This window comes from Plectropomus leopardus, chromosome 2 (assembly GCF_008729295.1).
Source record: "Plectropomus leopardus isolate mb chromosome 2, YSFRI_Pleo_2.0, whole genome shotgun sequence".
NCBI classification, from domain to species: Eukaryota; Metazoa; Chordata; class Actinopteri; order Perciformes; family Serranidae; genus Plectropomus; species Plectropomus leopardus.
This window is the reverse complement of record NC_056464.1, coordinates 21,588,537-21,601,963: the sequence shown is the minus strand read 5'-3', so window position 1 is coordinate 21,601,963 and position 13,427 is coordinate 21,588,537. Positions and strand designations below refer to the sequence as shown.

At 39.5% G+C, this 13,427-nt stretch overlaps 1 protein-coding gene across 2 annotated transcripts in view; it reads left to right on the top strand.

Moving 5' to 3' along the window:
* asic1b (acid-sensing (proton-gated) ion channel 1b) overlaps positions 1-13,427 on the top strand; it is a 199,405-nt gene extending 185,978 nt beyond the window's left edge. For both annotated transcript variants that reach the window (XM_042495665.1, XM_042495656.1), the window contains 7 exons: positions 3,548-3,698; positions 4,688-4,744; positions 5,304-5,457; positions 10,587-10,678; positions 11,075-11,154; positions 11,810-11,911; positions 12,692-13,427. In XM_042495665.1, coding sequence (XP_042351599.1) covers positions 3,548-3,698; positions 4,688-4,744; positions 5,304-5,457; positions 10,587-10,678; positions 11,075-11,154; positions 11,810-11,911; positions 12,692-12,787 — 732 coding nt within the window. In that variant the 3' untranslated portion in view covers positions 12,788-13,427. The remainder of the gene's footprint in view (positions 1-3,547; positions 3,699-4,687; positions 4,745-5,303; positions 5,458-10,586; positions 10,679-11,074; positions 11,155-11,809; positions 11,912-12,691) is intronic.

The following is a 13,427-nucleotide window of genomic DNA, read 5'->3' as shown; positions in this document are numbered from 1 at the left end:
GAATTTTGATATATATAGCATTTTTATTTCTGTATATTTTAAAGATGTTTTCATGTGAAAAGGCCATATTAAAGGCAAACACCACTGCATACACACCTAGACCAAAATTTGAATGTTCAGATTTGAATAAATCAGAAACAGAAGCTCCAGAATATTTTTAATACTACAAAATTGAAAATAAATAAATAATGGAGACGCCCCTTAATATAGAAATCCAAACTTTCCCCAGTCAGCGTGTGGAAGTCTGTTTTGCTCAGTGAAACGAAGTGTATGTAGGTTATTCTCTGTACTGTGAATAATTCTGTGGGTGCGATGGCAAGCATAAAGCCAGAAAAAAATCATATAGTCTGGCCCTTAATATGCTACAGAACCATGCATAATGAATGGAAGAGAGAACAGGATGGATTTGGGAGCGATCTCAGTCCTTCCACGTCCACACTACCAGTGAGTGTGTTCCAGTGTCGGCAGGCTGCAGCAGGATTTTGCATGCTGCCAATGTCGCGTCTGCAGGAAACTGTCCCTTTTTGTTTTTCTCACTAGCTCCCTTACTTTTTCACTCTTCAACAGTCATTACAATTCGTCTAATACAATTCCTGTCTCTCTAATATGATCCCCCCCTCACTCTCTCACTCTCTGTATTTACTTATTTCACTGGCTGGCAGGCTCACTCTTCATTAATCTAATGCAGTTTGCTCACATTTATTCAACTGCCTGCTTCAGCAGTCCTGTAGTGTAAAACTGCTGGGGTCTTTTCAGCCGGCCAAACTGTCACTCACCATGATCCCACAAAAGAAAAATCTGCAATTTCTCCCTACTTAACATAAAAAGAAAAAGAACAGAATGTTTCTTCTCCATCCTCCTCGTCTTGCTGACTCTTGCCTTTTTTTCCTGCTTCTTACCCTTTCGTTTTCTCTCTCTCACCCCACTAACGAAGGGGGAGTTGAGGTCACAATCTTTAATATGATTTGTTTTCTTCTTCATGGTCATTAAACAGCACGCTAAGATGTCTCAAAATCTCTTACGCCAGATTCTTTTTTGTCCACACTTGCAGAATTAAGCTTTTGCAGAAGTTTAACCAATAGGAAGTAATGTTGCCACAAGGTGGTTTAGGATGGCTGAGTAGAGCCTTTGAAAAAAAGCAGAAAAATTGAAATAGCTGAGCATAAGAGAGTCATTTCCCAATCACACAGCTCCTCCAATAGGTCCAGCCTACGTGATGAGGTGAATAAAGACACAAGCACCTTTTATTGATTACCACATTTTACCCAGCTCTGATGGTTTTTATGTTCTGTTTGACTTTGCGAGATGTCCTTGATGTGGAAATAAGCAGAGGAATCATCATAATCTCCTGATTGGATTCTGGTCAGAGCTTTCTTTACTTGAGTGTGCTGTGCTGTGTGTGTGTGTGTGTGTGTGTGTGTATGAACGCTGTATGTGCATATTGCTGAACATCGCCTTGGGTTATTAGTAACCAAATCCAGTGCGCGACACACGTGGCTGCCTCTTGCACTCCAGTACAGATTGTAAAAAGCTGGTCCCTAAATCATAACAGTGGCCATTAATTTATTGCTGTGTGAGCCATCAGCGATGCACTGTTTGAACTGATGAGACGGAAACACGCAGGGGCTGTTTTAATGGCTTCTTTCTTCATTTAATGCACCAAATTGTGTCCTTTTGTTTAAGATAGCTGCAATCTAAATAAATACTGCTAATAATTTCATATGGTATGTACATTTCAAAAAGCTCTCTGTTGGAGTGACTTCAGTTCACTTTTTCAACATGAATAGAGTGGTGCAAGCATAAACAAGACTCATTGAGGCTTGTTTAGGAGTAGGAGGTATATATTTTTAAATTTGTCCTACTTTATGTATCTCAATTTCTGCATTACTTCTTCATTAATTATTTTTCTTTCTGTGGTTTAGATTTTTTCCTCTCATTTTGAATCTATAACAATCAGATGCCATGTTGATGGAGGAACTAGTAGTGCCAGCTTTCCTATACTCATGGAAAACCTGGAAAACACATAAAATTTAGCAATACAATTTCCCAGTCCTTGAAAAGTAGTGGAATTTGTAAAAAAGTTTTGGAAAAGCTATGGAATTTTGTTTTGTGTAATGAAATATTCGCAGTAATATTCCATGGATAACTTTACATTTAATGGAAAATAACAGCACCTTTATTTTCTGTAGCTGACAACGTAATGAAGCTCTAATGTACGTTGATGTATGATTTTTTTGTAATTGTTGTTTTTACCATCACATATGTTTCTTTATTTATCAGGTGTTCTCAGATCCTGGCTCAGGTCCCTGATGTGAAAGCCTTCTTATATTAGTCCTCCTTCATAATTAATTTAATACCCTATGAGGTTGAATGTTGGCTTTACAAAACAAACCATTTAAATATGTCAACTTGAGCCAAATTGTTGTTGTTGTTTTTAACCATTTTCATAGTTATTGTTTACAAAATAATTAACCCTTTAAAATATGAGCACATTGGTTTGATTTATTCTAAAAAAAAGTGTTAGATAATTTCCTTGTCACCTTTTACAATTTTTTTTTATTTTGTTGGACATTTCTTGCTCATTATGTTTTTCCCATGTTTTCTGAAAGAAACCAAACCAGTTTTCTCAGGTTTCAGAGGTTTAAATGCCAGTAGAAAAAACGTCTGATGATAAAATTTGATGTTGATCCAAGTGTTAAAAGGGTTAATAGAGAAAAGTAACTTACAGATTTATCTATAATAAAACTAATTGTTTGTTGCAGGCCTAGTCACATGCACAGACAATATGTGCAGTGAAGCAGCATACTCTTGAGTTTGTCCTAAAAATGTTGGTATGCAATGATGAGTAATCATTAAAATAAGGAACCTTAATGGCCAGAATAAGACATATAAGGGATGGAAAATCTGAGATAAAGAAATACAAATATAAGCAAAAGTGTACGTTGGCACAGTGTGTAAATGGGTTTTTCAGCGTTTCAGTATATAAAACTCTAAAGTCACAGTGTGGTAGACGAGGTCGAGGATGTACAGAGGTCAGGACAGAGTTCATGGCCTAAGGGAAGAAGCTCTCTGAATCTCTGTGTTTGACTGACAGAAATGTCTACATGTCCACATTAAGTGGATATTTTATCGCACAGGAGTGATAGAAAATGTACATTTGCAGATCAAAACAGAAAGAACACGGCACCACACTGTCCTGCAGCAAAGCTGTTTTGAGTGTAAACTTCAACATCACAGCTGATACTATTCAGCTCCTGCATGGAGAGTGGGCAGCACAATAAAAGCACAGAGGGAGACTGGGAATAGGAGAAGCGTAGGAGAGAAACTCCCACAATAAGCACCACTATATACATGTATTCACCATAGAGAATGAGATTCATTTTCTGTGCCAAATACAATAAATGTGTAATGGCCTCTAATATAGATATATCGACTGAAAGTACAAGGTCAAATGACTGCATTAACAGGGCACAGGACACAATGTTCAACAGACAATATGCTCTATAACTAAAGTGGTTCTGCACTGTTGCTTCTTTCTCTCTTTCAGCTGACGTATCTTCCTCCACCGTGGGGAGACTGCAAGGCCACAGCGATGGACTCAGACTTTTTCAGCACTTACAGCATCACAGCGTGTCGGATTGACTGTGAGACACGATACCTGGTGGAGAACTGCAACTGCAGGATGGTCCACATGCCTGGTATGAACTAAAAGGGCGTCTCATTGCTGGATACAAATACACGTTATCCACATTTATTCATGAAGATGAAGATGTTATACTGTCTTTTGTTGTTGTTGGAAGCACTTTCTTTTAAAAATGTGTTGCCAAATAAGCAATTCTTAAGGAACAAACTGCTTTTTGCCAGCAACCGCAGATGCATCAGATACTTTCACACTCCAGTGAATCGGAAAACTCAACTATTTTCACTTTGTGTTTGTGCAGTGATTACAGCTGGCATTCGCTGTCTAACCTCGTACATTTAATCACCATGTGGCATCTCAGATGGCAAATTGAAAAGGAGTTTGGCACAGAGGAAACATTGGAATTTGGCCCCCGTTAACCTGCACTCACCTGTCCAATAATTGTAAATGTCTCTCTCCCTCTTCAATCAGGGTCACTTTCAGCTCTGTGTTTGCCCATAGAGAGCCAGACAATCTGTCTGTGTAATAATCAGGATTAGCTGCTATCTTATAGTGATTGTGCAGTTGATTAATGTGAGTCTACAGAGAACTCCCCCAGCTAAAATCCTCCACTCCTATTCATCTCTCCTATCTCCCTGTCATTGGAGGGATTTTTAAAGAGTATGGAGAAAAATGCAGTGAATAATTGCAGCTGGGAAATAATTTCCTCTACATTTAGGACATGTCTTTTTTCCTTTGTCGGGGGGAGAAGGATGGCTCAACTGCCACCAGAGAGAAAGATGGAGAGGGCGACACAGACGAGGGCGACAGACTGAAAGTGTAGACAAGAGGCGTCGGAAGTACAAAACGTTAATGAAATCAATTACAAGATGGGATCACATTTGTGACGAATATACAGTCCTGATAAGGGCGGTAATGACAGTATGAGACAAAATTAATTATGAGCCTCGTCATCCTTTATGCTTCTTCGAAAACCCCCCGTCTTCTTCCCTTTCTCCCTCGTTTTGTTCACACTGAGAACATAGTGTTTCTCCTGCCTGTCCTTAGGAGATGCTCCATACTGCACCCCGGAGCAGTACAAGGAGTGTGCAGATCCTGCCTTGGGTAAGGAGATAACCCAGCATGCTGTGTGTGTGTGTGTGTGTGTGTGTGCGTGCGTGTGTGCGTGCGTGCGTGCGTGCGTGTGCGTGTGTGCGTGTGCATGTGCTCTGTTCAGTGTGTATGTCCTGCTGTTCCAAGCCCCCTGATCCATGCTGATAACAGATAATAGTGTTCCTTCAGCGCTGATGGTAGCCATTCTCAAATAGTAAACCTCAGGCCTGCCGCTGAGGCTCTCCTTTTCACACTCTCCTGTCTCTCCATCAACTGATACCTTTCAGGCCTTTCATGTCTGTTACTTGTTTTCTTATTGACTTTCAATCTCTCACTCTTTTATGACACTGGCTGTCTCTCTGACTCTGTCGCTGTGTTTCTTATATCTTTTATATTTCTTATAAGGGTCTCTGGGCTGTCTCCTCATGGCGTCTTTTCGCAACTTTTCTCAGACACCTTTCTGCTGGCATTTTGTTTATCATCCTGGGGTGATGATAAATCTATCCGTCCCAGTGTCTTCTCTCTTTGAATCTCTCCTTCCTCCTTGTCTCCCGCCTTATCTATTTTTCAGACTTTCTTGTTGAGAGAGACAATGACTACTGTGTGTGCGAGACACCGTGCAACATGACGCGCTATGGGAAAGAGATGTCCTTTGTCAAAATTCCCAGCAAAGCGTCAGCCAAATACCTCGCCAAGAAATTCAACAAAACAGAGCAGTATATAGCGTAAGTAATATTCTTTTGTATTATTTATCCAGTGATGAGATTTTTTTTAGCTTCATTATTTAGTTCAGTTATACACATTATCAATGTTTGCTCAGTATAACTTCATGCACTGCTGACTGCTGAGCTGATACACAAATAGAAGCTAAAATTACACTTGTTGATGTCATCCGACTGTCATTTAGGTGCGCCTCAGTAGTTGTGATTAAAGAGCACCCCCACACACATTCATGTTTTAAAGTAGGGCCGTCAACATTAATGCATTTATCGCAATGCAATTATGGTCCATACATAATGCTTTTTTTTTTTATCATGTTAATAGCCGGTCAACATTCCTGTCTATAAGAGGCTGAGTGTTAAAGCTAGTGTGATGATGATGGTAACATCTGAAACTAGAAGACTTGAGAAATCCAGTCAACCATGTCATGCTGGCTTCTCAACTTTTCTCACTTCAAGCATTTTTTTCTCAATATTTTGACATTTTTTTCCACTGATGTTCTTTTCTGCACAAATTGAAAATGTGCATAAAACAAGAAAAATGGAAACGCACCTTGACAAATTCCAGAATCTATAAAAATGAATATGATTTTTCTTTTGACTACTGTACACAGGGTGTCTCCATTCTCAGCTTTAAGTGTGTTGGAGGTTTTGGGTTTTCACATCTCACTTCTTTGCTATGCATATTAGACCATGACTGTCATAACATTACCAAATTATGTTCATACATAAACCTCTAGATTCAAGGTGAACACAAGAAACTTCAGCACATGAGCCTAAAACAGTTTAATGTCAAACTCTGTACTCACAATATTCTGCACAGTGACACTGAAGTGACAATAAACAAAACAAATTTCTGAGGGAGATTTTTAGTGTTATGCATTATTTTTTCTAGTGCTAGAGGATCAATCAAGAAGTTGTTGTTGTTTATCAACTTTCTGGAGAGTCAATTTGAGATAGTATGATACAGTCATGTTATTCTTTTTACAAATTATGTTGTCGTAATCAGTGATTCCTACTAAATATTTAACATTAACTTGATCATTTTTGATTTTTTTTTTTACACAAATGAATTTTGAAAAAAATCACAATAACATTGTGATCTTGACTTCAGCCATTTCCCACAGACCTTCTTTCAGTTTTAATTGTGTTTAACTTTTGTGTGTGATTTGCTATGTGGTTTAACAATTTTCAGAGAAAGGGAATCATTAGTTTATTACAGCTTTTTGTTGTTAGTCAGAGAATATCTAACAAAACCAGGTTCCTCCCGGTCTGAGAAAACAAAAATTGCACTCGTAGTTGGTCTTTATTTAGGGCGAATGCTACTGTCGTACAGTTCTGACAAGTCTCAAACATCATATGGTCTTGATTATAAGGACCTTGAAGTACCACCCTATATTTAATTTAAAATAGTTCAAACCATGTCAGTAGAAAAAAAAAATTAGAGCTGCACTGGAACTCTCTTGATACAAGTGTTTTGAGGTCGATTTGGCAGCTCGCTTAAAGGCTAAGCAGTAACTGCTGTAACTATTTAACTTCCCAAAACTTGTTTTTTTTCCACTGAGGTAAGGAAATAGAGTAAGGATCTCCCACTAAAAGTTTGACTTGATTAATCAGCCAACTATGTACTGTTTCTTTGCCAAATCTAATGAAAAGATCAAAAGTAGTTCAAGGAAATGAGAAGAGGGTGTAATAATAGTTGAATCTTTTATCTACCATTCCCAGCAGAGCTGTTGAGGACAAGATAATTACACCATATGTAGTCAGAGTGCTGCAAAAACCTTTCACTGCTGAAAGTTTTATTTAATTCCCTGTGGATAGATGTGAGTCCATCCGGTTCATTTTTTGAGTGGCCATATTTCCAAGCAATGTCAGTCTGATGAGCATTAGCTGGGAGTGTTCTGGTGTCTGGGCTGCACAGTGTTTAGTGGTGTGAAACTGAAGTCTGTGACAGTGTCTTTCTACGGGGAACCACTAACACATCCAGAGGGAGAGGGAGAGGGAGAGAGAAAGAGCGCTATATCGGCTCTTTGACCACAGCTCTGATTAGATGTAGTGCAGGTTACTTACTAAGCAATGAGAACACAGTGAGGAAGCGTCACTCAAGCTGCAGGCTGATGCCTCACACAGGTCCACCCACAAATCAGGTGAAAACGTCCAGGAATGTCACAATAACAAGATGAAAAACCACCTACATCCGTGATTCTCAACCAGGGGCACTTCTGTCCCAGGGGGTAACTACTTCTGCAGCTGTCAGGGGGTACGTGGAATGATTGTAGAGAAGCTCAACTCAACAAGTCTGGGATGCTTGATTGAAATATGTAGCTAAATGTGAAAGATAAACTGTTTTAATAATTGGATAAAAAAATTGAGTTCTGTTTGAAATATTAGTTTGCTGGTGTTCTGCACACTCATGGTGTTCCACACAGGTGCCTTTTTTTGCCAATAGCTGAATAAATAATTAAAGGACATTAATAAAATGTATATGTTTCTTCCTCAGTTCCCCCTCTTTCATTATCAACCAAGCAAAACACCCCCACGCCATTTGTTCCTGTGAAATTTCAGTATGTTTGCTAGATGTGCCCACACCGCTTGTTGATGCAGTGATAAATATTTTACTTTTTGTTAAATAAATGCATTAAAATGGGCATTTTTAACATCAGTGGTGAGCAATGACCACTTGGCAGCACTTTCATACTGCAGCCTACAGGTTTTGGGGTGGTTTTATGACTCTGCGCTAGCAATAGCGTTCAATCCATCCCTTTTTAGTGAACGTGATCATTCAAGAATGCCTCGAAGGAGTAAATTGATTATAATTTGGTGGTTGAGTGTCAAAGGTCAGAGGTCACTTTGAACTCACAAAACATATTTTTGGCCATAACTAAAGAATTCATAGGCTAATCATGATAAAATTTCACACAAATGTCAAATAGGACATAATAATGAAGTGATGACATTTCATATCCAAAAGGTCAAAGGTCAACTTTACTGTAGCCTCATACTGTTCTGCAAAAACAATTCTGTAGCCATTAATCCCCGTCATAAGTCACGAACAGAAGGGGAGACATTTGGCAAGAGACTGAATTGTTGACTCTAATCTTGAAAATGTGCTGACGGTAAAGATCATCTGTGCTGCCAGGGGAAGATGTGTGTGAAGCATCATGTTTTTTTTAATTTGGATCAAATTTAATGAGACAATTATACAAGTTTACAAACCTAACCTGCAGCTGCAAGTTTGTCAAAACAGACATGGTTTTGCTCGTCATCCTGTGAGCAATTATGGTAGGATTTCACAGATTTTATATATAATACTGACCATAATTAAATAATTTTATTCCCATTTACATAAGCGGAGGACTACACCAGAAGTTTCATTTGATTTGATGTGATTTGATTTTGCTGGAAAAAAAAAAAAAAAAATCAGTCTTGCACCCCTGGTTGTCTACAGTTTGACATAAATATAAAAAATACAAAACAACAAAATCATGCAACAAACACTAGAAATAATAACAACCATTACAACACGTGGATGCAGTGCAACATTTTACTCAATACCTACCGTCAGTGTTCGACCCAGGCTACTTAGAAGCCATACAATAATTTAATAGGTTGACGGACTGATGAACAAACTAGTTGAGTGTGGGGCTCTAAATCTTCTGTGTGATGGCAAAACCTGATATTCTTCAAATAACATGTGAGAGGGGTCAGACGTAATATTACCAGCCAGAGAAAACATCATTTAAGTATACGCAGTTTAGAAACTTGTCTCAGGTGCCAAATTAGCTGCTTGGCTGGCGGATGTTAGCAGGGGGCCCCCACATTGTGTAAGATCCAGGTAATTCCTTACCCTGGAAACCAAGCTTTTTTGGCTTCATGTACCACTGAGCGACTGTAATAGTAATAAATATGGGCCCACCTTCAACGCTGTATCCAGTTCTCTTTTTACATCCATGGTTAAAACTATTAGTTAATGTTAAAAGTTATGAATAATTGTCAAAATACTTGATTCAACTTAAACATCCAACTTCTGAAACTCAAAGTAGTGATGGTCTATGAATAAAAACTTCATCAAACCATCCCTAATTATTGAACATTATCCACTTTTATATAATTAATAGTGTTATATGTTCAGTTTTACATTCAGTTCGACTCAAAGCAGGAAATGCTCAGATGTAATTAGCATTAATGAAGGCTGTTTAGGTGAGCCAGGTCCAGGGACATACTGGCTCACTGAAAAGGACATTAATGGAAAGGGGTCTAACTAAAGTCAGTTTTTCCACCTGTGTTTTTCCTGCTGTTTCAAGTCAAAATGTCTGCTATGGAACAGGTATGTGAAAAGTTCATGTGTCAGGGCTGTAGGTGTATATCTGACAAAAAAGGCTGTGAACCACTGACCCAGATCACCTCACCAGGCTACAGAATTAAGTGAATGATGATTGTTTTTCCTGCTTTTCACTAAGGAGGTTTTATGTGTTTTTAATAGTCCTCTGCAGTAAAACAGCAGGAGCTGCAAGTATAGCCTATCTCCCACACTTAGCAAGAAACAGCAGATGTGTGCTCATTTTGTATTAGCACATCTCCATCTCTACATTATCAGCTATAATTTGCATTTCAACTTAGCCCCCGGCTTTACCAGAGTTTCTTTTAAGACTGACAGATCATCACTTGTCTTGACTTAAATTTAAGTAATAAAACAGTGCGCCACGTAAGAAAAGAGAAACTACAAAGTCGAGTTTCAGTTTTGATCTCAACTCCAGTCGGCTGTGAAGACTGATTTGGCCCACAGAGGGGATATTCAGGAATCAAAATAATAGTCAGCTTTGCCCTGCAGCCTTCAAACTAATCCCCATTCTTTTTCATTCTGCTGAAGTCCTGAGTTTTTGACATTAATACAACATAAAATCAAACAGCTGTCATAATTTCCCTTGTTTTCCTCAATGACCAGACCCACCTAGGGGAAATTAGCTAGTGACAGCAGGTTATATGCTCAACTCGATACATCTTATCTGCAGGAAGTAGCAGAGTCACCAGTCTTTTTAGCCGCCTGAGGACACTGATAAAAAAAATGTATATATATTAACTGAGACATTTGAATATGTGACTTTAAGACGGTGTGCTTCTCCCTCTGTTTACAGTGATAACATTCTGGTTCTGGATATCTACTTTGAGGCGCTGAACTACGAAACCATTGAACAAAAGAAAGCCTACGAATTGGCAGGCCTTCTGGGTAAGGAAATGGCTGTCAAGTGTTTTCATGGGAATAGATAATATGCAGTATGCAACTTGACAGATGCTTTTTATCCAAAGTGACAGTTACGCAAGCGCTTGCATTTTTATAATAGGTATTCAGGTCCCAGAAGACACAGAACTGTCTCTTTAATCTATCGTGGCTTTTCAACTACATTTTTTCCCCCAACATCTATGTTTTCTGTTACATTTCTCACCTTTCAGACCTTGATAAAAATGTTTCAAAGCTGTTTCGTGTGAATGCACAGAGATGACATTCCTCTTTATTTTGTGTTAAAGACATTTCAAATTTTTTTAAGTGGGGTTGTATGGGATACTTAACCATAGTCGGTGTATTACACACAGGTATAATTTCTGCTTTTTTTTGTCTATCCAGGTGATATTGGAGGTCAGATGGGTCTCTTCATTGGAGCCAGCATCCTCACTATTCTTGAACTCTTTGACTATCTATATGAGGTGAAATATCTCCTTTTTTAAAATATCTCACATCATCAGCGGGAGCCTTTCTCACACATCAACATCTATATTGTTTATGGAAATGTGTACTGCTCCTGTATTATTGGAATTACTTGCTCACAAAATGGAGTTTTTCACACAATTTCTACCATCCGCACAAGGATGTGTTTTAGCGAGCGTGACGAACGCTGTGTCCCTCACAGTCCTGCAGCCCATCTCTGTGCGGCACACACACATCTCAGCAGCAGCAACTCTGAATACATTAACATTTTGGATGTATTATATTTTAGATTAGTCAGGATGTCGCTGTCCCTTCTCATTAGGGTAACTCTGTGTTGCACGCTTCCTCTATGCCTTCTCTTCTACCAGTCCGCAGAAGGATTTTTGTGTATCTGTTGATTTTAGACTTGTGTGTTTGTGTATGAGGTGGATAGGACGAAAAAGCAGCACCTGCTCGTGCAGCCTCAAGGAGGAAACATATTAGTGAATGCATAAAATCAATCTCTTTATTGAATTTTACTTTGCCTGATAGTTCCAACTCCAAAGCATGTGTGGGCCTGAACCATGAGAAGACCAATATAGAAAAAGAAGAGTTTTTTGAATATTGTGTTTTGATCCCGAAAGGTCATTAACGGGTGTCCTCTCCTGTTTTCAGGTGATCAAGTACAAGCTGTGCCGATGCGTGAAGAAGAAACACAAAAGCCGCAACAACAATGACCGGGGAGCTGTGCTGAGCCTGGATGATGTGAAACGCCATGTCAGTAGGCTGCTGCTAAGTATTTTCACTGTGTCAGATTGCATTTCTTTGACGGGGGCACACTCTTCTTTGTCCTCGTTGGTCTCGACTGCAGCTGGTTTGAAGGGGTCGAAACAGCCGTGGCAACGGTGGTGATGGTGGGGAAGAGTAAAGGAGCTAGTGAGGAGATAGAGATGGAAGAAAATAGGGAAGGGGAGGACTTGAGAGACAGGAAAGAGAGTGAAATGGTGATTGGGATGAGAGGGAGAGAAAATTGAGTGAGAGAAAGAAGTAGGAGAGCGGAAAGCGGCTTGAATTTAATCAAAGGCTGGTGGACGGGACCAGCAGGGACAGGCCAGAATTAGAGCTTTGGAAGGTGTGACAGCTCACTTATTTCCAAGTGTAAATGAAGCCAGTTCACTTTAATTGTAAGTCTGAGCCCTGGTAGAGAAAAAAAAGAGAAAGCTCCTCCTCTGATCTGTTCTCCTGCTTTACTTCTTTCCATCCATCTTCATTATTTTCATCATTTTTTAGTATTTCTTTGGGATCTATTTCCTACCTGGCTCGGCTTGTTGCTCATGTCATGTTTCCCTGGGAGTTTACGACTTTAAGGTTTTCTCAAATGCGTTTTATTTTCTGTTTTACTCCAAGCATGAGGACTCCCTCTCTGCACGTTTGCCTCCCCTCTATCTCAATACTTTCTCTCCTGCTGATCATTTGTCTTCTCTGTCGTTATCCTCCTCTCTACTTTATTTACTCGTCTTTTTTTCCGCTCTCTCTGTCTCCTCGCTTCTCTCTCAGACTCCTTGCGAGAACCTGCGTACACCATCGACATATCCTGGCAACATGCTACCTCATCACCCGGGCCAGGGCAACTTTGAAGACTTCACTTGCTGAGCAGACCCGGGTGGAGCAACAAAGTGCGTGTTATGCAACCAAAGCCAACCATACAACAGGAACTATCCAGCACGGGGAGTGTGAGGAACTGATACAAAGTCTAACAGAGACACTTTTTACACAGAAAAGGAGTAAAGCGGACAAATCAGATACGACACAGAACTGTCACCAGAGGCCAAGTGGAGAGGATTTCCCAAACATATAAAAAAAAAAATGTCAATTTTCCGGAGAACATTTCATGCAGCATTCTAAATCTCTGTGTTTTCCTCTGGAATACTGCCGCAACTCGTGGAAGAGAAACTTGCCAACACGGACCTCTCTTTCAAAAGACAAAAAATAAAAAAAGTAAAAATAATCAAGGGAACATGTACAGCTATCTCACCATAGACAGCAGATCATAAAAGAGCCCTCCATGCCTTTAAATAACAATGCAGCAACAACAACACGATGGTTTCACACAACAGCGGCCTGTTAGTGGGACAAATTCTCATACTGCTTACTCCACTGTACATGTACCAACATCTGTAAGTGTTGCAGTGCTCCATAGAACAACAGCTGGACTCTGTGTAGTTTGTACAAGAATGTATCTATGTTTATGATGAGTGTAGGCGGACGTGCAGAGGAATGTTCGGGCGGCTTG